A 24546-nucleotide genomic window follows, 5' to 3' on the forward strand; every position below is an offset into this window, starting at 1 on the left:
TCCATCTGTTTCTTCATAGTGTTTGTTCTTTGCAGACTCTTCCCTTGGTCTAATACCACAAAATGTTTCTGAGTCTTGACAGCACTTTTGTACATAAGATACAGAAAATATCCCAAGTAAGGATATGCAAAGTGTGTACCTCGAGTTTTTGCACTTCCACTTCCCTCTTTCCAAGAACATGATTAAATTATATTCCAAGTCTGTATGTTACAGGGTTTAATAATAGTATTAATAATTTGCTTATTCTTATAAAATCTTTGGTTGAAAGAACATTAAAAGTACGTTTAAATTGTCTATTTCTGTGAGTTAAAAAACATAGCAATGAAGATTTGTGTCACCAACCAATTGCCTGCTTGGATGAAGAAGCAAGAGTTAGTTGGGAGCTGTTTGCATCCTTCTGGATTTCTGTGTTTCCCTTGATATTTTCTTGGGATGAGGGAACACTGCCATAGTACTGAATCACAATCTCTCTGTTTCTTGCCATTGAGAAAGGGGCATTTTGAGTTGCCTTTGACAGAAGGCTCATTCTGAGAACTGAACAGTAACTTGTACTCCTGTTGGCGTACCGGAGATCAGAAGGCTCAGTGCAGCACTGCCTTGTCTTGTGAGTAGGACACTGAGATGAAGATGTGTGCAAATTGGCTTCCTTTGGAGCGTGCACTTGGATCTCTTTTCCAGTCGTTTTTATTTGAAGATAACCTTTCCAAGATTACCAGCATAAGTAGGAGCTCAGTCATCTGGAGAAGGACTGACCCCAAGAACAGAGCTGCTAGGACTGATTCTACTACGATGCCACACAGGATTGGTGTTTCAGTGCAGGCTCCTGAATGCCTGGCCACAGTGATCCCAAGAGCTGTCCTGTCAATAACAGCCTTTCAGAACTGTCATGAACAAAATGAGGGTGGTGCATTCCAAATTCACTATCCTGGGTCTCCTTTGAACGTGTTCTTTTCCTGGGACAGATTTTCTGTGTCAGTACACAAGAGTGTCTATTTCTGATTAAGGAAGGTTTGAAATGGCTTTGACTGGTTGACAGCTGTTTGTTGACTTCTCCCAGTGATTTGAGAGCTCTGAGGGTTGATGTGGTGTTTGGCTGGGCCTACATTTTCATTCAGTTAGAGGTTGAGTTCTTGCATAGTTGTGAATTCCAGGGTGATTTTTTTAAAATACTAAATGCTTCTACTGTTATGCTTATCATTAGGGAAGTCCTGAAAACTTGAAAACATTAAATTTTCTATAGGTTGAGACAAGCCTGGGACATGGCAGTGGCAGATGATTGTTTAAATTAGTCACATTCTTTCTGAGAGTTAAAGGCTTTAATTTAGTTTTTCCATTTTTATTTGTTTCTGAGGAGCAGGTAACTTCAAGGGGAAGATCAAATACTATCATTTTCTACTGTTCTATTTTTTATGTGGAAGTGGCATTAGAGAAGTATAGGAGGAACAGACAGTGAAAGTTGGTTTTAAGGTCTGCTTGGTGAGAACACACTGGGAAAAGTGGAAATGCCCTTACATTTGACTCCACAAAGTTGAGATCTCTGGGTCAGTCTTGATGCAGATAGAATGCATATTTCTGAAGAGATGTAAGCCTGCTTTATACCTAACCCAGAGCTGTGAGTGATGTCTTAATGTACCAGCCTTCATAAAGTTCTGTGTGCTGAAGTGTAGAAATAACATAAATGAAAGGTTTTTCCAGGTTTGTGGGATGTTTTATCCCCAAACACCTCCTGTTAAACCTGTGGTAATATGGAACTCAGTCACTTCCTTACCAAAACTGCCAGAGACCATAGGTACAACCCATCCATTCTGAGATGTGTTGCTGGAGCACAAGCAGCTGGGAGCATTTCTCCCAAATGCATCACAGACTAATTCCCTCTTCTGTCCCACCTCCTTGACCTCCATTGTGTGTTCAACACTTGTATGCTCAGGGGTTTGAAAAAAGAATGAGCAATGTGAAAGTTCTCCTCCTTCTGAACCCAGAAGGTGTAATTTGTCTTTCCTATCATAAACTAATAAAGACTTAATATTTGAGTATATCTTAGGTATCCCCACGCTATCCACCAACCTTGTGCTGTGGAGGTTGAAATATCCACAGTGTTCCTGGATTACTTTTGTTATTTCCTCTTTGTAAGTGTTCACTCTTCAGAAAATGACCACAAACATTTGCTCTGATACGTCACCTATTAAAAAACTCTTTCAAGCTCAGTGGGTAGGATGGCAAATCTGGGAGAGGATATATAAAAGACAAATGTTTGCACCAACTTGAATGTTCAGTGCTTAGTATTTTAATCCCTTGGTCCCTGTGGGATAGATATGTTGGTAGTATCTTCCTTTTATAGATGGGGAAAATATGATGAGGTAAATAAGAGGATATACTTAAGATCTGTATATATATAAATAATTCAAAAAGATTTTTTTAGGCCAAACTACTAGAAAAAGTTACAGATGTTCTGGGTTTTTCTTGGGAGTGAGGACATTCATAACTACATCAGACAGCATTAAGAATTTATAGCAGAAATATGCTTCAGGCACAGATCAATTAATAACTGGCAAAGGACCTAGCAAAGCACTCTATCAGGGAAGGGATTATTCTGAAATTGTGCACAACTTACATTTCAGGCACCTTTCTTTTGTACCTTCTGGGATCAGTCACTGCCAGGAAATAGGAAACCCATCATATCTCTATTGATTGCCCACAGCCACAGGTACTTAGTGCAGAGCCTCTTCTTACCCAGGACATTGTGGTGCCTTCTGGAAACCCTCAGTTCTCCTGGTGTGCTGTTTGTCATAGGGGTGTGTGCCCTTTGTTGTGTGCTGTGCTGCTCCCCAGGCAGCAGGGAGAGAGGAGGGTGTTGTGAGGTCCAGGTGACTTAGGGCAGTTCTTAGCTCAGGGCTTGCTCCATGGTCATCAGTCACAAAGGAAACCTGTGGGGTGAGGTTAACATTCATCACCTGTTTACCAAAATACTGCTTAATACCCTAAAGTAGCCACATCCCCAAGGCAAGTAAGTGGCTTTATGTTGTGCACAGGAGAGTGTTGTAGTTACTGGTAATGTTTTGTGCTTGGATGAAGCTCTTGCATTCATACATTTCCAAAACTGTCAGAACATAATGATGCCATACAGTCCCTTTGGGAGATGTTGTCAAGAAAACTGCAGCTTTTTCCTCTCGCAATCTAGAAACTTAAAAAGCACTACAGTCCTCTACCAGTTTAAGTTTCCTGAATTTCCAGTCTCAAGGAAATTGGAATCTGGTACTGGTCATCAAGCAGTATTTGAAGCTGTTTGGCAGTGTCTGGTGTTGGATTTCCATGTATTTCCTGGGGGGACTACGAGCTCTGGAGCTGTTCATCTGCTGATGTAGGTGCCTGTGGCAGTCTGGGCCTGGAGCATGAAGTCCTCTTTTTCAGCTGAGGCTGTGTTGGAACAGGCTCCAGTTCCTGAGCTGAAGGGCATCTGAGCATGCATTTTGTTAAAAGGATCATTTTTTTGTGTAGTGTCTCTGGAAGGTAGAGGAGGATTTCTGATGCTGTTTGGAGAGCCATGGTGACAGCACTTCTTGGGGCCCCTCTTTGGGTGCTTTTGTTTCTTATATCAAGATGCTCAGTTATGGTGTCTTGAAAATAATCAGTTTGAACCTGCAGTTCATATTCAGGAGAACCTCTTCAGTTCCATGACTGGCAGCAAGGTGTGTGTTATTGCTTCCTGCACATCTGTGGGATTGATAAGGATTATCTCCAGCAGGTCTTTGTTTGGGCTCTCTGGAGGCCAGTTTTCAGGCAGCAGTTCTTGTCCTAGGTGGAGTTTAACAGAGGCAATCTGGGAAACTGGCCCATGCCAGCAGAAAGGAGTCAGCCAGGAGTGCAGCTCTCTGTAGGTGTAGCATTAGGATAACTTTCAGAGGTTCTGTTTTCTCATTCCTTGCTCTCTTGTCTGACAACTTCACTTTGGTTTCTAAGATAGGGTGACTATTATTTACAGGAAAAGGGAAGAGGGGAATTCTTCAGTAGTCCAGAGAGCTTTGGTGAGGAACTGTCAGTGTGTCCTATGGAAAATGGTTGTTTAAAACTGTCCTGATAAAAGCTTTATGCTTTCAGGAAACATTTACTTTGTTGTTTCTGCGTGTGTCTGTGGTGTCTCTGTAAAAACAGTTTTTATGTTTGTCCAGCTCCTCAGTGATACACTCTTCAATTTTATTATGTTTTCTGATGCTTCCTGCTTCTATGAAGATACTGACTTGAGCTTTAAAATTATTTTCCTAGACTGTGCCTTGAGGCTGCTGCATAGCACATGTTAAGCTAGCCTGTTTGTCTGGAATATCCCCATGCTGCCGGTTTGTCTGGAGAACAGTGTCACAGCTTTATGCAGACAGCTGGTATCAGCTTTGAGCAGAGGTTGAACTAGACACCTCCAGAGGTTCACCCTAAAATTATTTAGCAAATGTAATAAGGAGAAAACTTGAATCTCAGAGTGTCTCTCTTACTGCTTAAATGGTGAAGGTATGAGTTATAAAAGGAGTTATTGATCTTCCTCATGTCAAAAGAAAAATATCCTGTGTCACTGAGCCTTCAGAAATTTAGGGGTATCAACACAAAAGTCTTACTTGAAACTTTGAATTGGTGCAGCTGTTGAGGAACTGTGATGGAGAGGTGGTATTGCTGTATCTCTTACTGTCCAACTGGTGAATGTTATCATGGAGAATTGACAGTGACATATCAGATTTTCTTCTGCAGGGAAAATAAAAACTTTTAAAAAGAGGAATTTGATTTGAAGTGAATGGGAATGAAAAGTTTGTCCTCATTTATATTAGCTTGACATCTCTTTGAACTTTTTGAAAAGCTACATAGTTATGTGATGCCCACAGTTGTCTTCAGTGAATATTTTTTTGTTGGAAGGAGATTTAGTGGTAACTGCTTGGTAAATAACTGCTGAAGTCTTTCTAGGTTTACTACTTGACTCAGCTAAGATGGCTCTTATTTTCTTTTTATTTTAACCATTTTCTTTTTTCTATTCAAAGAAACGATTGAAAGCAGCAGAAGCAGAAAGCAAGCTAAAACAAGTGTATATACCCAACTAGTAAGTATCTCTTGTTTTGTTTTTTATCTCATTGTAGAGTGATTGGTGTAGCATTTTCTATGTCCTAGCAATATTATTATTTCCTGGTTAGGATGTTGTGCTAAGTGTTGCTCATTTCCTGCATTCTCTGTAATGTTCCCATCCTGAAGTGACTGTTAATTATCTTCTAATTTTTCTTTTTGTATGGACTGAGAGTTGGGGACTTACTGGCAGGTCAGCATGGTTGTGAACAAAAGGGTAGCTAATTAACTGCTTAATAATCTATCTGTTTTTCTTAATTGTTCTCAGCAGTGGATCACCAATGCCTGTTTGCTATATATCATTATATATTAAAAATAATGTATAATTATTTATAGGTGTACATATATTTTAAAACAAAATATTTAGTAAAATGTGTCTTCACTTGCATTTCATCTGCATAGCCTAGTCAGTAGTAGTTATAATGCAGAACTTCTAGTCTACCCTTTCCTTTCACTTTTCAACTTTCACTCCCAGATATGCTCCCCTGTGTATTATCCCAAATAACTTCTTTGCTCTTTTATGCTGTCTCCTTTTAAATATTTATGAACTTCTACCATCTGTTCTGTTACTTTAGATAAAACTAATTTTTATATATTTAGCTTGCAAGACAGCCCCTTATTTCTTCTGAAAGTAGAGGATCCATGATCATATGTCAATACCTCTCAGGTGAATTTACTAAAACTGAGGTGTAATATTCAGAGTGAAGCCAAATAGATTTCTTGTCACACAATTTTTCAACAGTATTGCTTTTTGTGGATGGTGTTACTCTGCAGGGGGACACTGGCCATCAAATTAAACACGAATTCACAATGTGATAAGCTCATAAAGCAAAAGGCAGTATAATTTAGACTGCAGATGCAAAAGGATGTTGCAGACGAGAGAGCCTGGCAGTCCTGCTGTTCTCTTGGATTAGAATGTGTGGAGGGAGGGCTTTATGTTTGGAAGGTTGTGGTGTTCATTTGATAATGGCTGCCTGGAGTGGCATCTTATCCCTCAGCAAGGTAATTTTTTTTCCTACCTAGAGAACACATAATCAAATCAGCAACTTAGCTCCCTGCTCCAGGAGGAGACCTGGCTCTGCCCACGTGGCTGCTCTTCTGTCTCTGGCTTTGATTTCCAGTCACGGTTCATTTTATGAGTGTTGTACCTTAAGTTACATATTATTTAATTGATAAAATGGGGGATACATTTTCCTCCTCCTTCAATATCCTTTCATGTATATCAGGGAAAGTAGCAATTACATGACTTACTTAATCCCACAGGAATGTTTCTTCTGTGTTCTTGCTATTAATACCTCTAAAGGTGGCAATAATTAAATATTTCTAAGCTTTTTGGATTACTTCTACACAAGCTTGAGTACAAGGGCTGGCATATAGAGACTCTATGACATCTACATTATCTTGTGACCTAGAAGGAGATTATATTCTTGGCTTGTAATAGCAATGCACGGTGTAGGGATCTAAATACCAATGTTATTGATTTGTCCTTATCATGTTACTGAGCCCATTCCTGTTTCTAGGCTTGAGCCATAATGATCCACTTGTCACCTCGAAAATAAATTACTTGATATAGGCTGTCACAAGACCTATGCAGAAGTGTATCACCTGATTGACTGAAACCCATTTTAACAGTAACTGGTGTAAAATTGTTGGCAGTGAGAGACCCTGGAGGATATCAGGCTCAAACAATTTTACCTTTTTTTTTCCTCTGGCTGTCTTCCATTGATAGGGCTCTTGTTTGTTTCTCTGATGGTAAATAGGAAAATGTAGCAGAGAGGAGGAAGATAATAAGAAAAAGAATAGAAGCTGTCTTCAAAGGTCACATACGTGTTACGCAGTGACAAATAGCAGCTCTATGTAAAGCTTTAGAGTTGATATTTTTTAACTTGAAACTGTGCCCCAAATTTTTTGATGCAGGTAACTGAAGCATGGAGGGTCATACAGGTAGTTGATGTGAGGTTATCAAGCCCTACACCAAAGTCTTAGAAAACCACTTCTGACTCAGACTGAATAAGCATTTCTGTACCTCTTCCAAGAATAACCCTGGTTTTGGGGCAGACATTTGTAGTTGACTCGACAGAACCTGATGTCTATAAATATGGCTTTGCAATGAAACTCTTTGGCTGAAAAGCACTGATGTGCTTTCCTGGTGAAAGGAAAAAGTGTAAAATCAGTTAAACTCAGGAAATACTGAAAAACAAATGTTTCAGTTGTTTTCTGTAGCACTGTCTGTGTCAGTGTGAGTGGTGTTGAAGCAGCAACAGAAATCTGAACACACAAAGAGATTCCACATTCTCACCTCCTCATCCTGCATCTTCCAAAGTGAGTGCAGTGCTTGAAAGACCTTCATGCAGGTGTAGTCTCAGACTCTTTCTCCTTCTAGTGTGTACCCAAACATACTCTTCAGGTTGTTGTGGAAGCTGTGCTCTGCTTTTACTAATCTTGCAGGCATCATATGTACCATCTTCTTTTTGATGAAGATCTCGTTGTGTAGCTTGTGCTTTTTGGGATTAGGACATCTGCAGTTGTGAAGGCTGAGACATCCAGTTTTGTGTGGCTTTTCCCTCATTTGCTTTGATCTAAGTGATACCAGAAGGGGTAAGAACAGAAAGGGAAGAGTGAACTGCTCCACACGATTTCCAGTCTCCAAAATGTAACTTTTAACTCTCCATCTGTATGTGTTAATGAATACATTCTATTTACAGTATTTTATCTGAGACTCTCAAAGCACACTGACAAGCTGCAAATGCAGCCTCTCAAAGGCTGTGAAGCAGGGAAATACTGTTCTCCCTACTGTGCCCCTTTTGTGAATCCAATAGAGAAACTGGAGGAATAGGTCAAAGCTTTGGTTCACTACAAGGGGCAACTGCTTAACAAGCTGAAGATAATTCCTTTGTCTGTTTCTTGGTTGTCCTCTACTTGAGGAGCAAGATCGTTTTTCTTCCCTGTTTCATTGTGCAGAGGTCCATGGCAACATGAAAAGCTAAAAAGGTGTAATGCTGCTCTTCCCTCTGTAGCTGTGCTAGTTAAAATGGCAATCCCCAACATTTTGTTGGAGAAAGCTGTTCCTATTCAGAAAGCATTGTTTAATGGTCATTAGACCTGCTCTTAGAAGTGGGTATTCACAGGAGGTTGGAGAGCTGTGATGAAAGCTCACCTCTGTTGCCTGGATCCAAACACTTCCATTAGATGCCCAGAGATGAATGGTGCAAATGTGCCTTAAAAAGGATTTAAAATTGTTTTTATTTCTGAGGCTTTATTTCTAACTTGTTTTGTTGCATCCAGCACACATGGGTTCTTCAATAATAGGAAATATTCACAGGATGGTATTAAGTTGATAATTATTTCTAACAACAAAAATTTTATCACTGTGCTGTGGGCCAAATGCTGTCTACTCATCTGCTGAAGGGATATCAGTCTTGTGTGGGGATCAGGATTATCTGCAAGTTGGGTCTTTTTTGTGCAGAGGTCTCAGTCTCTGTTGACAGGCTTCTCTCTGCATATACTTTATTGCCTCCATCTCTTCCCTTGGGACTGAGCTGAAGAATACAGCCCAGAAATCTGCACTTCATGGTCCCTGTTCCAGCATAACTGACTGCTCCTTCATAACTGAAACCCCTTTAAGAGACTTCCATTCCTGAAACAAGAACTGGAAATGACAGTTTGCCATACCATCAGTATTCTCACTACCTTATTTGCATCTTTAGCTTCAGCTTCATTAATTGCTTAATGATTCATCCAGTTACTCATCTGATTCTCTTGTTAATAGCTGTGGCAGGCTTTGGTGATATCAAACAATTTTAATTAACATATCATCAACAATTAAGAGCTTTTTCGTTCTCATATGATGAAAACATTATCTGCCTGAATTTTATTGTTACTGCCACTCAGAAACTTGACCGTAGCTTTGGAGCAGGACACTCTCTGGTGCTTGCTGCAGCTTCACTTCTTGTAGTGTTGCAGAATCCTGACATTTACCTCAACTACAGCATGTTAGTCCTTCTGATCACCGTGGTTTGGTGTTCAGCTTGCACCAGTGCATGCTTTCCACTCACGTTTTAATAGGCTTGATAATGGTTTTAGAGAGGATAATGGAGTCAGGCCATGATCCTCCTTTCTAGTCCCAATTCTTTGGACCTGCTTTGTTGGGTTTTGCTGATGGATGTCAGACTATTCTGCTATGTTTTTGGGGAATAAATCCAAGGTAAAGAAGGGAAGCAACAGGCCTGATGTTGAAGCATAAGGCCTTAGTTTTCTTTACTTCAGTCTCTTCTTTGTGAAGCAGCACCGCCTGTGGCAGTGTGTCTGGGAGGGCTGTTTGTTCTGCAGTACTGGGGCAATGTTTGCATATGGAGTTTGCTGGTGAATCATTGGCAGAAGTTCTTTTGCAGCAGGTTACTATAGTGACATCCCAGAGCAGAGGAGCGTGAATGTTCCCTCTTTCAACTGCCCCTTTGTTAAACTGCCCTCGGATCTCCTGCCATCTGCAGGGTCAGAACTTGGTGCCTTTCTGATAAGCACCCTGAAACACTTTAATCTTTGGAGGAGCTGGGTAAATTAATAAGCAAAAGGAGATGAAAAAATATTCAGGCTTGTGAATTCATCTAAATGTCTTTTTTTTAATCTCCTCTGCTGCTTTTGAGCTGTATATGTGCTGCTCAGTGCACTATAAGAACAAACTACCTACAGTGTTCCTGTGCCATTTGGCCTCCTGAGCTTTCTCTGCTACAAAAAGGCTCTGAATTTTACAGTGAGAACACTATCAGAAGTTTTTCCTGGACTGGACAAACATAGTCTTCCCTCCTTATGCAACCTCTGTGTAGTTCCTGTAGTTCATTCACAGCAGAACTTATTTTGTCTCTGTCAAAATGGAGCTTTACTGAGCTCTGTATCTCAGGATCTGATTGGACATTTTCAGATAAGAAGGATGTTTTCTGGCTTGCAGAGAAGCATCAGCTTTCCAGTTGTCTTCAGAATTATGTCAGTTAGAACTCCTTTGCTTTTCATTGCTGAGAACATGAAACCTGATGCTGGTGCCCCGTTAGAAAGAAATTAATTTGGCTCTATTCCCACAATGCTGTTTTTGTAGCTCTAGCCTGGGTGAAACACAGCAAGTATTCTGGGTTACTGCAATCACTGTGACTCCTGTGTCAGTGTGCAACTGATGTGTAAGAAAAGGAGGTTGCAGATAGCCATTTTAAGATATTTCTCCTTCCAAATCATGGGTTTGTTAGTTGGAAATAAAAGGAATATGCCCACTCCCTTCAGTCTTCAGGTAAGGGAATACGATAGGAATGTAACCAGCATTGCAGTTGGGGCTCATGTTCAGCAGTTGGCTCCAAAGCCTGCCTGCTCTTTGCTACTTCTATAATGTGAACCCTAACAGCACTCCAGAGTCCTTGCATGTTTGATGTGTGCTCTTGTGTGAAACTTTGTGTACGACTTCTTCCACCTTCCTCTATTCCCCAGAAGTCCTGTCCCTGCAATAGCAATATTCTGTCCTCCTCCTTCCCTCCCATGCCCGATTTTTTGAAGGCCTCATTTTCCCCCTCAGGCACTTCTTCCTCTGCAGAGATTTTGTGCTATTCCATACTGCTCTCCATGCCAAGGTTTTGTTGACCTTCCATTCTCAGCTCCCGCCAGTAGCTTTTGTTTTAGCTCATAGATCTTAGCCTTTCCAGAATCATCATTTTAAAAGAGGGTATAGGGATGAGCTGAGGTGACCCAGATGTTGTTGTATGTTGGGTGTTTTTGTGGGAATTGTAGCCACATGATCCAAACTCTTGCAGTGAGACAACATGAAAATATTTGTGACTGCAGTCTAGGGTCGTATTTCCCTGATTAAAGCAGACACTGCCCTCTCTCTGCCTGCTGCTCCTGCCCCCAGCCTTCTTTTTGGAGATTTAAGTAAAATATCTCTCATGTTGAGGACTTGTGAGATCTGTTTTTGCCTGAATTCACATGTCTGGGATAGTGAATAAAATATAAGTCTACCTGGACTGGTTTATTGTTTGTTGAAAGGTTTTGAAGTCTTGTAAATGGCATCCAACTATCATTATAGTTATTTTCATTATCAATATTCTAAAAATATTATTGAAGACAGTGTCTTCATAAAAGTTCAGATTGCTGGTAATTACAGCTGGTTCTGGAAGCCCCATGCTGAATGAAATTTGAGTCTTCAGCCATTTTGGGCCATACTTTCAAAAGTCAAATAAAAAATTGCATGCTTCAATTAACACTTGTCATTCTTTTTGCTTTGTGTCTTAAGTAACAAGCCAAACCCCAACCAGATCAATGTAAATAATGTCAAACCAGGAGTGGTAAATGGTACTGGAGTCCAGGCACAGAACGCGGGAGCAGGACGGGCCTGTGAGAGCTGTTACAGTAAGTGCCAGAATGGCAGCTGAGATGGAAATGTTAAAGTCAAAGCTGTCTTGTGCTGGGGTGGGGGCAGAACTGGATATTGCAGCATTTAAAAGTTTGGGGGTTTTTGAGGTTGTTTTTGTTTAGTGTTTGTTTTGGTTTTTAACTACTAGTGTTACATTTGTATATAGAATTATGAAGTACTAAAGGGGCAGTTAGTAAATGTTCTACATAATTGCATATAACTATTGAGTGAATATTTAAATCACTAATGTGTGAATTTGACAATTTTTTTTCATCATTTTTAGTAGTTTTTAAAATATGTGACACCATTGTGTTTGATCTGCTGCCTGATATTATACTGAGTTCTAATGATTGTGCTCCTTTATGGGGAGCCTATAGAGATGCTGGAATGATGCTGTATGAGAAGTCAAGTCACAGACTCTGTACATTTTTTAGTTGTAAAATTAATATATGGGAAGTTCCTGAAGGCAATCTTTGCTGTTTCCCATGTTCTGCAGAAATTCTTTTGCAAAAAGAGAACCTTCTCATCCACTGACAGGAAATCTTCCTATCTTAATAATTGTTTTTTTCTGTTAGCTTTTTTAAAGGAATGTAGATTAATTAATGTAATTAATTCTGCTGAAATCACAAGTATGTTTAACAGTGGTGATGACAGTGAAGCCATCATCAGTTTTGAAGGTCTGTTTGAGCTTTGCTCTGTGTGTGGGGGGATGTTTTCTTTTGTGCTGCTTCTAAAGAGAATAAGATCTGAAAAGTGATCCTGTGTAAGGATATATATAATTTCCACCTTTGTTATCTCTAGCCACCCAGTCTTACCAGTGGTATTCTTGGGGTCCCCCTAACATGCAGTGTCGCCTCTGTGCATCCTGTTGGACCTACTGGAAGAAATACGGTGGCTTGAAAATGCCAACACGCTTAGATGGGGAGAGGCCCGGACCAAACCGCAATAATTTGGTGGGTATCCACCAGGCAGACTGCTGCCTCTGCCTGGCAAGCTGAGTGTCATGCTGCCTAACCGCCTGCTCACTGGTCTTAAATATTTAACCACCAAAAGAATGCCTGCAGCCCTCATTGTTGTCCTTGGGTTTGGTATTTCGTGTCAAGCAGAAGTTGGCGCATTAACCTCAGCTAGAAGTAATTTGTTGCCAAGTACTGCCCTGAGGAAAAGAAACCCATCGTTTGTTTAGCAAACCAGCCTTCAAATGCATGAAATGACTTAGTGGAGATGGGAGAAACTGAAATGCCAGCCAGTGTTTCTGGTATTTGGTTTCCATGATTTTTGCTGTAGGGGGAACAGCACTGTTTTTTTCTCTCCAAAAGAATTAATTATTTCCTGAAACCTATTTACTCTCCCAAGGCATATTCAAAATTAGATATACCCCAAATAGCTAGTGACTTTTTAGAGATCCTTTATCTTGTTTTTCTACCTAATCCTGTTTTTGTTAATAATCCTCCTTTTTTTGGAAAGGTTTGAGTAAACATTGTATGAGCTGTTTCTGTTTCATTTTTTCTCTCTTATTTGAAAACCAAAATTCTCAGGTTTTTTTCTGAATTTGGTAGAAGTTTAATCTGGAAGCATTAGACATTAAGCTGATTGGAGAAGGTAGCTGTATCACATGGATAGAAGGATAGCACACACTGAACTTTTATCTCAGGATAATTTCCTTCCTCTCTCCTATTCTTTGCTATCATTCCCTTTCCATTTCTTTTGTTTAACATTTATCCTATCCAGGCTTCTCTTTGCCCTCTGAAGCCTCCTAATTGCTGAGATAACTGCCTTATACCTCTTGTTTGTTAATTAAAAGTATATAAATAGTCATAGAAGGGAAAGCCTTGTTCTCCCCAAACTGAAGTTTCTTCCTGTTTTCCAGCTGTGGGTGGGTCTGAGATAAGATACTACTTGCATTATTTCATTGGTTGACTTAGTTGCTTTTCATAAAGAAGATAACTACTTTGGTTCTCAGTAGCTGATAAATGTTTTCCAGTAGTATTCTTTATTTTATGCAATGAATATGAGCTCCATCTCTGAGTACATTTGTTGAGAGTAAGAATTAAATTCTTGCAGCTTTGAACCAAAACCATTCCTGCATGCCATACATTTGCTTTGGAAAATTAGTTTTTGGTGTATATTTTCGTTATGCAGCTCTTTCTGATTTTCCCCTCCTTCTGACAAATGCTTTGTTATAAGAGTTTGCATTATACCTCCAGAGCAACCCTGAGCATCCAAAACTGGAGAGTCTTTCTCTTGAGCCTATAAGCTCTAATCATGTGATAGCACCAGGTAACTTCTTCATGTCTGGCTTTTGGATCCCTACCTTAAAGCTTGTGACAGCATAGAAATAAATGCTTCCCTGCAAAGTGAAAAAGTTTACCTTCATTTTATCCTTTGAGATATTAGGGGTAAGACTTGGGAAATGGGGAATAGCTGGGTTAAAAATACTTTCATTTGTAATACCATTTCTGTTCTTGTGTCTGAGAATCAGTAGTTGAAAGTGATTTTTACATAATACTTTCTCTTCTTTGCAGCTGTACTTTCTAATAATTACTTTTTTCGGAAACTATTTTTATTTTCCTTTCCCTTCAGAGTCCTCATGGTGTGCCAGTACGAAACAGTGGGAGTCCCAAGTTTGCTATGAAGACACGACAAGCTTTCTATCTGCACACAACAAAACTGACCAGAATTGCCAGACGTTTATGTCGAGATATCTTGCGCCCTTGGCACGCTGCAAGACACCCCTATCTGCCTATCAACAGTGCAGCAATCAAAGCAGAATGTGAGTGAGCTGCAGCTGGGACCTCCTTGCCAAGGAGTCCTTTGAGATGCCTGTCCTGGGAAGTTTTGAGTTGCAGCTTGCTGAGATGCTCTCTTGCACGTAGCTAGTGCTTTCACAAAACCTAGGTGTAGTTGCAGAGCCTTCTAACTGATGGTAGGCTGGGCAAAATAACTTTGAAAGTTCATGAGTTGTTAGTTTTAAAACATTTGTGTTTGCTATTACATGGAGCATTCTCTGTGTTTGTGTCCTGTTGCCAGGATCTGCTTGCTACCTGTAAAATTCCTTTTAATGGCAAAGCTCTTTCAGGACACTGGAGTTACTCACTTGGTTTTGCTATAATAGCTAAATGTCTTCACCATCTAATTATTTTTCTGTGTTTTACAGGCACAGCACGTTTACCTGAGGCATCAGAAAACCCATTGCTATTAAAGCAAGTGGTTCGAAAGCCTTTAGAAGCAGTACTCCGGTATTTAGGTATTAAACAAACCAAACCATCACGTGCAAAACCCCCCAAACACAGGAAACACCCTCCTAGATACTCTGCTGACCCATTTGGGTTTTCCAGTTGGGTCCAGATTTAGATGCTCATTCAGGATTAAAAACAAACAAACAAGAAACAAGGCACAAAAAACCCTACCCCCGCAAACAAAAGAAAATCTAAACCCCATCTCGTTAACGTGTCCTTTTTACTTTTCCTACTTTATCTGGCAGACTCAGTGTCTCTGCAGTCCACTCTGGGGTCATAAAGCTGTATCAGAAACTTGTGAATGGAGGGATGTGTTTGCTGTGGTTTCTGATGTATATGGAGACTAGTTACGTTTGCTAGTGGAGGCACTAGCATCATGTTTTGGGAACATTTGATTATTCACTTCTGGTTTTGGGCTGTCTGGAGGTCGTTTGTGCAGTTGGGTGCTCCAAGAAGCCTCTTGGGTTTAGGATAGCACTGTGTCCCACAGCTTGTGAATCAGCTGATGGCTGTTCTGTGCTGAATCTAGACAAGGGGATCATACTTCTGTTTTTCACTTTCCTCTTGGGTTTTGATGGGTTTTTTATTATTTTTTTTAGTTACAATTTTCTTGAGGACTTTTGCCTCATGAGCTGATCTTTGGGGCAGGACTGTGTAGCCCCATGCAGGACTTTGGTGTAAGTTTGAGCTGCTGGAAGCATCCAGAGTGATGCTGTGTAACATGCCAGTGCTGACTCCAGACAGATGCCAAATGCTTTTCCCCAGTGCTCCCTGTTGCCCTGCAGACATCCCTCAGGTTGTTCTGGCAGCCAAACAAGAGTGTCTCCTCTTTGAAGGCTTCCAGCTTAGCAAGGAAGTTGATTGCCTTTTCATTTAGATAAGCAGCATTGGAGTTGATTTTAGGTTTCTTTGAACGTTTTTGTTGATGAAATATTGTAAGGCTGAGGGTGTATTAAATATTTACTGCTCTCTGTTGGGTGGTGTACTTCTGCTGTGTACTAATGGGATACATGGATTGACAAACCTTTGGAAACATACAGTGCAACAAAAGAGAGCAAATGAAGGGAGAAGTATGCTGTTGGATAAAATCCTTATTTTAATAATTGTACAGAAAGTAGCAGCAGATTTTGAGCCTTCCTTGTGCTGTGTCAGGGTCTCCACTGGATTACTGAGCTGGGAGAAAAGAGTGATGGAAATGGAGGGAGGACTGGCAAGGAGGTTTTTTTGGTGGTGTTAGTGGGATTGAATTTATATCTTATTCTGCTGTTGGGCCTGTGAGGGAAGACTCAGTTGAAATTCCCATTTGCTGTTTCTTATAACTTTCTCAAAGTCTTTTCTCAACTCAAAGTTGAAGAGTGTGGGCTTGATGTCTGCCTTGGCCCAAAGCTTGAATTCAGATGTTGGGTTCTTTATAGTGGATCTTTGAATCTTCACTTTTTTTGCTGTTGGAGAAATTGTATTTTTTATAAACTTTTCTGGCAAACTGGCAGAGTTGTAATTTCCCCAGAGTTTAGGGGTTGTAAACATGGCCAAAGTTGGGTTGTAGTATCCAGCACCCCAAAAATCACCCCAAATAATTGGAGAACAGTGTTACAGAAATGGATACAAAGTGCTTTTGCTATCAAATCTTATTTTAGGGTAAGAGTATGATAATGATTTCCATGTCTTTAATAGTGGTGAATTTCTAAATATATGGAAATGCTTTATATCAGTAGCAATCTCAAAACTATTGACTGAGATTGTTTGTATGTAAGAGGAGGTGTACCTGGTCACCTGGGAAGTTTGCAGGTTGTTTTCGGATTTATAATTCCAGTATTTTTGCTAATAAAAAAATTTCTACTTTGCTGTTTTCCACCAGAGTCTCATCCATGTCCTCCAAAACCAGATCCTGCAAAGAGCTTGTCCAGTTCTCTCAACAATCTGACTCCTGCTAAGTTTACACCTGTCATTAATAATGGGTCCCCAACTATCCTGGGAAAAAGAAGCTATGAACAACACAATGGAATGGATGGTAAATATTTTTCCACAAAATTTATGTTGTGTCTATAGGCTTTTTCTTCTGTCCTTTCGGTATACAGGGACATTATCTAAACTCATAGTCCTTTACATAAATTCAGAATTTCTTATTCTTGAGGGAGATTATTTTTAACTTTTGTAAAAGCCACCTGTCCCATTTCTCCTTTTGGGTGAGGCACATGGTGTGTACTGCCTAGGAGGTGCATGCACACAAAGTCACTGTGCTAGTGGAACTCTGCCTGCCTTGGCCAACCTTGCAAATGGGATAGTGAAGGAGAAACTTCCCTTCAGTTTTTAAATTAGTAGTGTGAAGAATACCCTGATAGACTTCTTGAGTGAGGTTTCCCTTGTTGGCCCTGTTACTGGCCACCTCTGTGCTTGGGCTTCAACTCCTCAAGAAGAGGAGGCAAGGGAAAGGTGTTTGAAGTGGGAGATAGAAGCAGGATGTTCCTGGTGTGGACTCCAGGTCTCTGTTCTGAAGAACTGCTCTTGCTTGAGAGTGTCAGAGAAGAGAAAGTGCAGCCTCTGTCAGATGAGAGAAAAGGGTCTGTGGAAATGGTCATAACAGGAGTGAGAACACAGAAGGTAGCTCTCCTTAACATGGGAAAGGAACAGTTGGTGTAGTGGTGACTCCAGCAGGGAGGGAGATCCAGTGAGTCTTTCTCATTTTTTACCTTTAATTTTAACTTTATAAGTAGTTTATATAATTACAAACATTTGATGATATCTGATTGTGTTTTAACATTAAGAACTTTTAAAACTGCTGCTGTTCAGGTTGCTGATGTGATGTTTTTCTCTTTTCTGTTCACTTGTGCTCTATCAGGCAACATGAAGAAGCGCCTGTTGATGCCTAGCAGGGGTAAGACCTTGAAGCTGCGCTCAGCTTATGCTAGGAGAGTGATTTTTAGTTTCATCTGCTGGCTTGTCTGTGCTTTGTGGCTAATGAGTCTGTGTGCACCTTCTGTGTTGATGTCTAAGTGTTCCTTGGGTAACCACTTCCACCCATGGTTTTGCTGCTCACCTTTCAGGCTTTTCACATGCAGGCAACAAGTTGTGCAACTGTACTGAAGACATGAAGTCCTGTGTTGAGAATTGATTCCTAATTCCTCAAGTTGACAGAACAGTCTTCCAGCAGTTCTGTGAAACTGCAGGAAGCTGTGATGGTTGGTTTGAAAATAGGGGTTGTTTCACTGTTTGACTTCTAAGAAAGCAAAGTTTCACATGTCTTGAACTGCTTTGAATTTGCTTGGACCAAAAGAAATAGAAGACAGTATTTACATCAAGTCCCAAGTTCAACTCTCCGTATTTTCCAGTGAGAGTGGACAGTCTCACTGGTTAGAGACTCTGTCTGGACAGTCTCTGCAGGCAGTAGAAAATGATTTTCAAAATTTCCATTGATTAAAAATTAATCTGTTCTGAGTACTGAAGAGATGTCAGAATCTTTCATTTGTGATCATGCAGGAAACATATATATGATGTCACTTCTCCAAATGTAGCAGAACGGACCAATTTTGAATATTTAGGAGGCAAACAACCACAAAATGTCACTGTGAACAGGCAAACACAAAAGCTTACATGTTGCCATGAACTGGCCAGCACTGCATGCCCTGATGATAATCCCTGTGTTTTGTGGCTGAGACAGTGGATGGCTGTTACCCATATTTACATGCATGCAAATATGAGTGTATGTGGAGAATGCAGCAGTGACGACAGGGGTTGTTCTACTGTCTTGCTCTCCTTGGGAATTTATTCCTTGATACCCTGTTGCTGAGTTTTTATGTGCTTTGTAACGTGTCTTTTGGGAAGAGTAACAAAACCCTGCTGCATTGGTCAGTTTGGCTTCCTCTGAACCTTCATCCAGTAATGAGGGATGTAGGTGCAGAGTAGCTCACTGAATTTCCACAGCTCCTGGTGAATACCTGCTTATGGGCAGGCCTGCTGCTCCCTGCTGAATGTCCTCCTCAGCAGATGACACACTTGGGAAGCTCAGAGATGTTGTGGCCCAGAGGAAGGAGGTAGAACAGATCCTTTCCTCTGGAAGGCTCTCTCTGCAGAGAGCACTGGACCTGATAACCCAACATGATTTTCTGGAAATGGAGGATCCCTGTTGTAGTGCTCCATTCGCTTAGAACTGTTGCTGGAGCCATCGGCAAAGATGATTTTGGAAAAGTGCCTGTTCCTCAGAGTTAGTGTTTCTCTGAAGCAGGTCTGTGTAGCTGTGCAGGGCCTGGATCTTCTCGAGCACCTGCTGCTCTACCTGTTGGGTCTGTTCTCAGCCAGCCACTGAAATACTTGCTGGAGTACTTGTTCCTGTAACTGCAAGGTAGCAGAATCCAGTTCACTCCCAGAATCTGCTTACCTGCTGGGGTAGTGAGTGTTAACTGGATATTCTTGTGAGCAGTTCAGCTTAAACCTGTTGGCTGAGATTTATTTGTGAATGGAAAATGTTTGCCATGCTGCAGTTTTGCATCTGTAATATTTCCTGAGCCTCTGGGTTGCCGGAAGCTTTGCCAGGACTGAGAGGGAAGGGTTCCACCTGCAAGGAAACAACATTTTAAAGAACTTGGATCAAGATCTTTGATCCAAGGGAAACACAGGGAAGCAGATGGTGGAAGTTTGGTGGATCTCTTTCTGTCCTGGTGCCAGTTTGTGTGTTGGTGCCTCTTAGCACAGGTTCCCAGCTGCCTTGTGTATGAACTGGTAAACCTTACTGGTTGTGGGCATGGATACAACTGGTTTCTTGTGCCATGAAAGGACTGGGACTGTGGCACTGAGGCTTCTCCTTGGTTTTGGATGGAGCCATCCAGGTTTAATAGTCTGGGGGGCTGCTGTAGGAAGGGCACCAGTTGGAACTGCTGTGAAGAAGAGGTGAATGGCAGTGAGAGTGTTGAAGCCTTGTGGCCAGAATTTAGGAGCCAGTGAGGGAGTATAAAAGGATTGAAATAAACCCATCTATTCAGAATAATTGATTTTTGGATTATAGTTGACCTATAATAGTAGAAAAATATTGAGAATAAGCCCGACTTGTTATAATTGGTCAGATTCTGCATTTACCTATATACTGTGGGGAATTGAGAGTGTTATTTTCATGTTTCTCATCTCCTCTTGACATACTGACTAGTTTAGGTCACTGTAGGGGCATGTACTGCAAAAAAAAAAGATGGTGTTAAAATATCTACACAGAGAGGTTGAAATTCTTTCTGCACAACTTTAGGTGCAGGAAGACACTTGGTCCACCTGTGTTTAAATAGTTTCCAAAGAGATGTTAACCTAGTGCCAAATTGTATGTGTTATCCAGGAGTTTTTCTGCTTCCTGCTGATGTGCTGCATTGGTGGCACCTGGAAGATGTCTCAGGTTTTGTACAGGTCACCATGCCAAAGTCTGTGACAGGGGACAGTGGAATCTTTTATGGTGGGCTTTAGCTGAAGTCTCTTTGCTGGTGATAAAAGCCTCATGGTGCTGGGCCATCACCTCCAAACACAGGGGAGAAGCCTGAACACTTAGGAAATTATGGCATGTGATGGTTTTGTAAGGCTTTCCTCAAGGCCAGGGTGTAAAGCAGAGTACAATCAAGAGGTTTATTTGCAGGAAAGAGCTTGTGTCTATATAGTGTAAAGCATTAAGGCACATTTTTGTACACGACAATTGCTGAACTTCAAGGAGTTAGTTCACATTTTTCCTTTGGAATTCTGTCTATTTGTTTATTTTTATTCTCTTGCTTCTGTAGTTCCAGCTAAGTAATTTTAACTTTTGACTATTGTTTTTCTGACTCATCTCTGCTTAGTCCTTGAAACCCGAACTTCTTCAAGCTCTGAATATGATTTATCTGGCCAGGCATTTTGAATTTTGACCAGTGCCTGAATTCCAAGAACAGGAAAACAGTCTTAATGCCATGTTCTCACTGCTTCCATTTTATTTTACTAGAAGATTGTAGTTCTTTAATCTACTTTGTTTTCCTCCTATTTAAATCATGTTGGAGGCATCATTAGGCATACAGTACACTTCCCAGCTCTCCTTCAACATTAACTTAGCATGGACAAATTGCTACAGAATCTTATTTTCGGAACATGAAAAGTACATGGAGTCTCATAAGCTGTCAAATAGAGTGAGATGTTAAAAAATCAGTAGTTCATTGCTTTTTCAGTAGTGTTCTGGAGCTCGACTGACAGTCTTTGCCATGAAACTTCCTCTGGGGAGAGAGAGAGAGGATGTTTTGTGTGCAGGAACCTGTTTACTTGATTCCTTACAGCCATGCAGCGTGGGATCTGTGTGGTACTTGGCTATGCAAATTCCTGCTGGGGGAAGGGAGAGAGCATTGTTAGATTTTTATTTTTTCCCCTCTCTTTTACACCATGCTGGCTTTCATCTAATCAAAATTGTTTTTCAGGGTCATCACATGCACTCCTAAAATTGGCAGAAAGAGGGAGAACATGAATGAGTAGCTGCAATAAAGGGAAGGCTTTTCCCAGCAACAAACTTGTATTGATAACATGGTGGTGGATCGAATGCTGAAAACTGGAGAGGGTTTATAGAAGAGCCATGAAAACAGGGAAGGGACTGGAAAACACTCTGTATAATGGAAAATGCTTCTATCAAAAAAAGTGGAAGTTGTAGATGCTTGTCTCTGCTGACAGGAACAGCAGAAGTATAATAATAGGGGGCTTTCAGTCTAGCTGGGAGTGCAATAACAAGCTGCAGTAGCCAGAAGGTACAGTTGGGGACTTTGGCTGGAAAAAAGCTGCAGATTTTTAAGTGAGGTTAATTAACTGTTGGAATACCTTGCTTCTGCTGCTGGGGATTTCTAAACCCAAATGGAATGTCAATCTAATTTAACATGTTCTGGTTCATTGTTTCTCACATCCTTTTTGGGAAAAGTGAATGAACCAAAAGTGGAAGCATTTATCAGCCTGGCATGGTCTTAGCTGAGTTATCAAGAGAAGAGGATGGCAGTGGAAGAACTGGTCTTGAACAAAAGCAGCTGTCAAGGTGGAAAGATAGGGAAGTTGTCTAACATCAGCTGTGTAGGGGACCAAAACTGCCTCAATATTTTATACATACACACACACATACATATATATATATATATATATATATATATATAAATGTTTTTTCTGACTTAGACACTTAGACTTGCAGAAAATGTGGACTTACCTGTATACATAAGTTCCATTAAAATTCTGCCTTTATCACCAGTGACCCCAGCTGTCCTTCTAAAAACTGAGGGATAACCAGCCAATGGAAATGTGCTCATCCAGGAATTACTGTACATGGCAGGGAGTGTTGGTCCTTTAATAAATGGTGGGGTGCTGGGGAAAAGGCCTGGCTTTAGCTGTTGGAATCCAGCCCCCAGTGATGCTGAGTGAGAGAGAGCAAATGTTCAGTGCCAGCTGCAGCACAGCTGGGAAGAATGTCAGGTTGCTTGAACTGCTTTTTGGAGACCCCAAGAGCCATGTGCCTGTGCAACTTTCTCACTTTAAGATTTGCCTAAAGTAATGATTATTTTTGAGGATTTCATATGGGATTTTGTATTCAGATGCTAAGTGAAACAATTTTCACTTGCCTTCCGTTTAGCCTTGATATTCTGATTAGGTTCTTTTGGTGTTGTGAAGAAAGATCTGAAAATAAAATCAGCAGATGGGCATCATGCTCTGTGGATCAGCTAGTGAAAACTATTTCATTTAGTAGTGATGGCATGGAGTAAGATGCAAATGTTGATTGAGAGGAGAGTGCATATCCCCAGGCAATGGTAGAGAGCAGGTGTAATTAATGTGAGAGGAAATTAATGTATAACAGAGCAAGGGCAGATTTGCAAGTGCCCTGGATAGTACAAAGCCTGAATTTGTAATTGAGTGGAAGTGGAGTGGAGTGTGACACATAGCAATCATTCATATATATATATATAAAATACATGCATGCACACATATATGTATATTGTATATGAGGTAAAATACTCCTGATGCTAAGAACAGTGAAGAATTCAGTGCTTTCTAGTTTAGATAGCTTGGATCAGCAAATCCTAAAGCAGAGAGCTGCATAGTTTTGTCTCCTCTTTTTTTACCCACTTGGTGTGTTACAGCCAGGCAAAATCCACCATGATGCTCTTTTTGGAATATGAGTGGACAGTATTGATTGAGTCAACCCTGAGACAGAAATCAGCTCTCCCTTCTCACTGTGCTTATCCAAGGAGAGCTGCTGGCTCTCTGCAGTTGGATGCCACTGTTCAGAAAGTATTAGCAGGGTTCTTGAGGTGCTTGTAGCAGGAGGTACAGCCTTGCATGAACAGACACCTCATCTGGGAGGGGCTGTGCTTACAGCAAGTTTGTGTGACCTGCTGGACCAAGCATTTTAGGAAGTGCTGTCAAAATCCAGTGATGTTCATGTGCAGGGCTTGGTGGAAGGAGCTGGGTACAGACCAGTACTTACCTATCCAAAATTAGAGCTGCTCTTTGCAAAATCTTTCACTTGGAGTTGCTGTGTGTTTAATGTTGTCTTGGTTTTATCTGTCCAACAGAGAAATGTGATCACTTCTGTGTTTCATTACAGCCAAACCAGTCTGTGTATCTCTATTTGTTGCATGGGGCCGAGCTACTGTATTCTGAACTACTTGAATCTTTCCCTTTTTTAACCTTAAATCTTTTCTTTCCTTTTCCTTTGCCAATCTTGGTAGGAACTTACTTAGGTAAGTAAATTGCAATTTTAACATTGTTTTTAGGTACAAAAGAATTTTAAGAAAATGTTAAATCTAGGTGGTGTTTGGCACAATTTATGTTCTGTTCTGCTTGTTGCACTTACATTTCTGAAAGTTTGTAGCCTCTGGTTGTTAGAAAGTGGACACTCACAGTGGTAAAGCACTGCTGGTAGTTATAAGAGAGGCAGGGATGCTGAAGTGTTCTTGCAAGCTGGCAAAAAAGTGTGTGTGTGTGTATGTCAACACACTGAGACTGCCTCGAGTGAGCCAGTAACTTGGAAGTGAAATCCTTGTTCATCAAACCTTATTCATGCATGAATTTTTATATTTTTCTCTAGCTTACTCACAAATGTGGTACTGTTGATGTTTTTGTTAGTGCTGGGAAGGATAGAGTCCCAGGAGGAGGATTACTTTTGGAACAGGAAAATGCACATGCAGAGTATATGGATTTTAGAAAGCAATAGTGAAGTCACTGGTTGTGAAATTCTCTGCATTCATTGTGATTGAAGATGTATGTCTGAGTCTTAGTGCATATTACATGTTCTGCACGATACTTCTTGTGGGTAAACAAAGTAGAAACCAAATGCCATCTGTGACTAATTGCTTGATGAAACAATTTTGGTGTGTGGTGGATGTGCAGAAGATTGGAGTTAGTAACTTTGAGTAAACACAAGTTTACTAAGTCTGAGTTGTGTCCAGGCTGGAAGCTGGGCTACTCTTCCTCCTTGGTACAAGGCCAGTTCTGTACAGACTTGTGTCAGACTGTGCAATGGGCTGTACATCCCCAGCAGCAGGGTGTATGTTCAGGTGTGGAAAAGCACTGGCTGGTTTCTGACCAAGCAGAAAGTTCTCCATGCTTCAGCAGCTTCTTGAAGGCTGCTGTAGTAACTTCATGGGAATATCCCTGTGCTCCAGCCTGCACTGGGCTCACTGCTGAGGGTTTAGGCTCTCCTGTTTCTCCACGTGGCAGCTGTGTGTTGTGTGGTGCTGGCAAAACGGGCAGAATGTGAGCAGCGAGGGTGATTTTGGAATTGTGCCATCGAGGTGCTGAGTCGCAGGGGATGGGACTGGAGCAGCAAAGAGCATGTCTAGAGTCAGGCATCCCGTGGGGACCAGATGT

General features: G+C 40.9%; 1 protein-coding gene across 2 annotated transcripts in view; it reads left to right on the forward strand.

Moving 5' to 3' along the window:
- The window catches only part of MTA1 (metastasis associated 1), a 75573-nt gene that overhangs the window by 38606 nt on the left and 12421 nt on the right, over nt 1-24546 (forward strand). The window contains exons 11-18 of one of the 2 annotated variants that reach the window (XM_066556212.1): nt 5016-5074; nt 11363-11478; nt 12284-12435; nt 14066-14255; nt 14640-14729; nt 16580-16732; nt 17561-17596; nt 23406-23417. In XM_066556212.1, coding sequence (XP_066412309.1) covers nt 5016-5074; nt 11363-11478; nt 12284-12435; nt 14066-14255; nt 14640-14729; nt 16580-16732; nt 17561-17596; nt 23406-23417 — 808 coding nt within the window. The remainder of the gene's footprint in view (nt 1-5015; nt 5075-11362; nt 11479-12283; nt 12436-14065; nt 14256-14639; nt 14730-16579; nt 16733-17560; nt 17597-23405; nt 23418-24546) is intronic. The other variant, XM_066556213.1, reaches the window with a different exon arrangement.

Source organism: Molothrus aeneus, chromosome 9 (assembly GCF_037042795.1).
Source record: "Molothrus aeneus isolate 106 chromosome 9, BPBGC_Maene_1.0, whole genome shotgun sequence".
In the NCBI taxonomy this organism is placed as follows: domain Eukaryota; kingdom Metazoa; phylum Chordata; class Aves; order Passeriformes; family Icteridae; genus Molothrus; species Molothrus aeneus.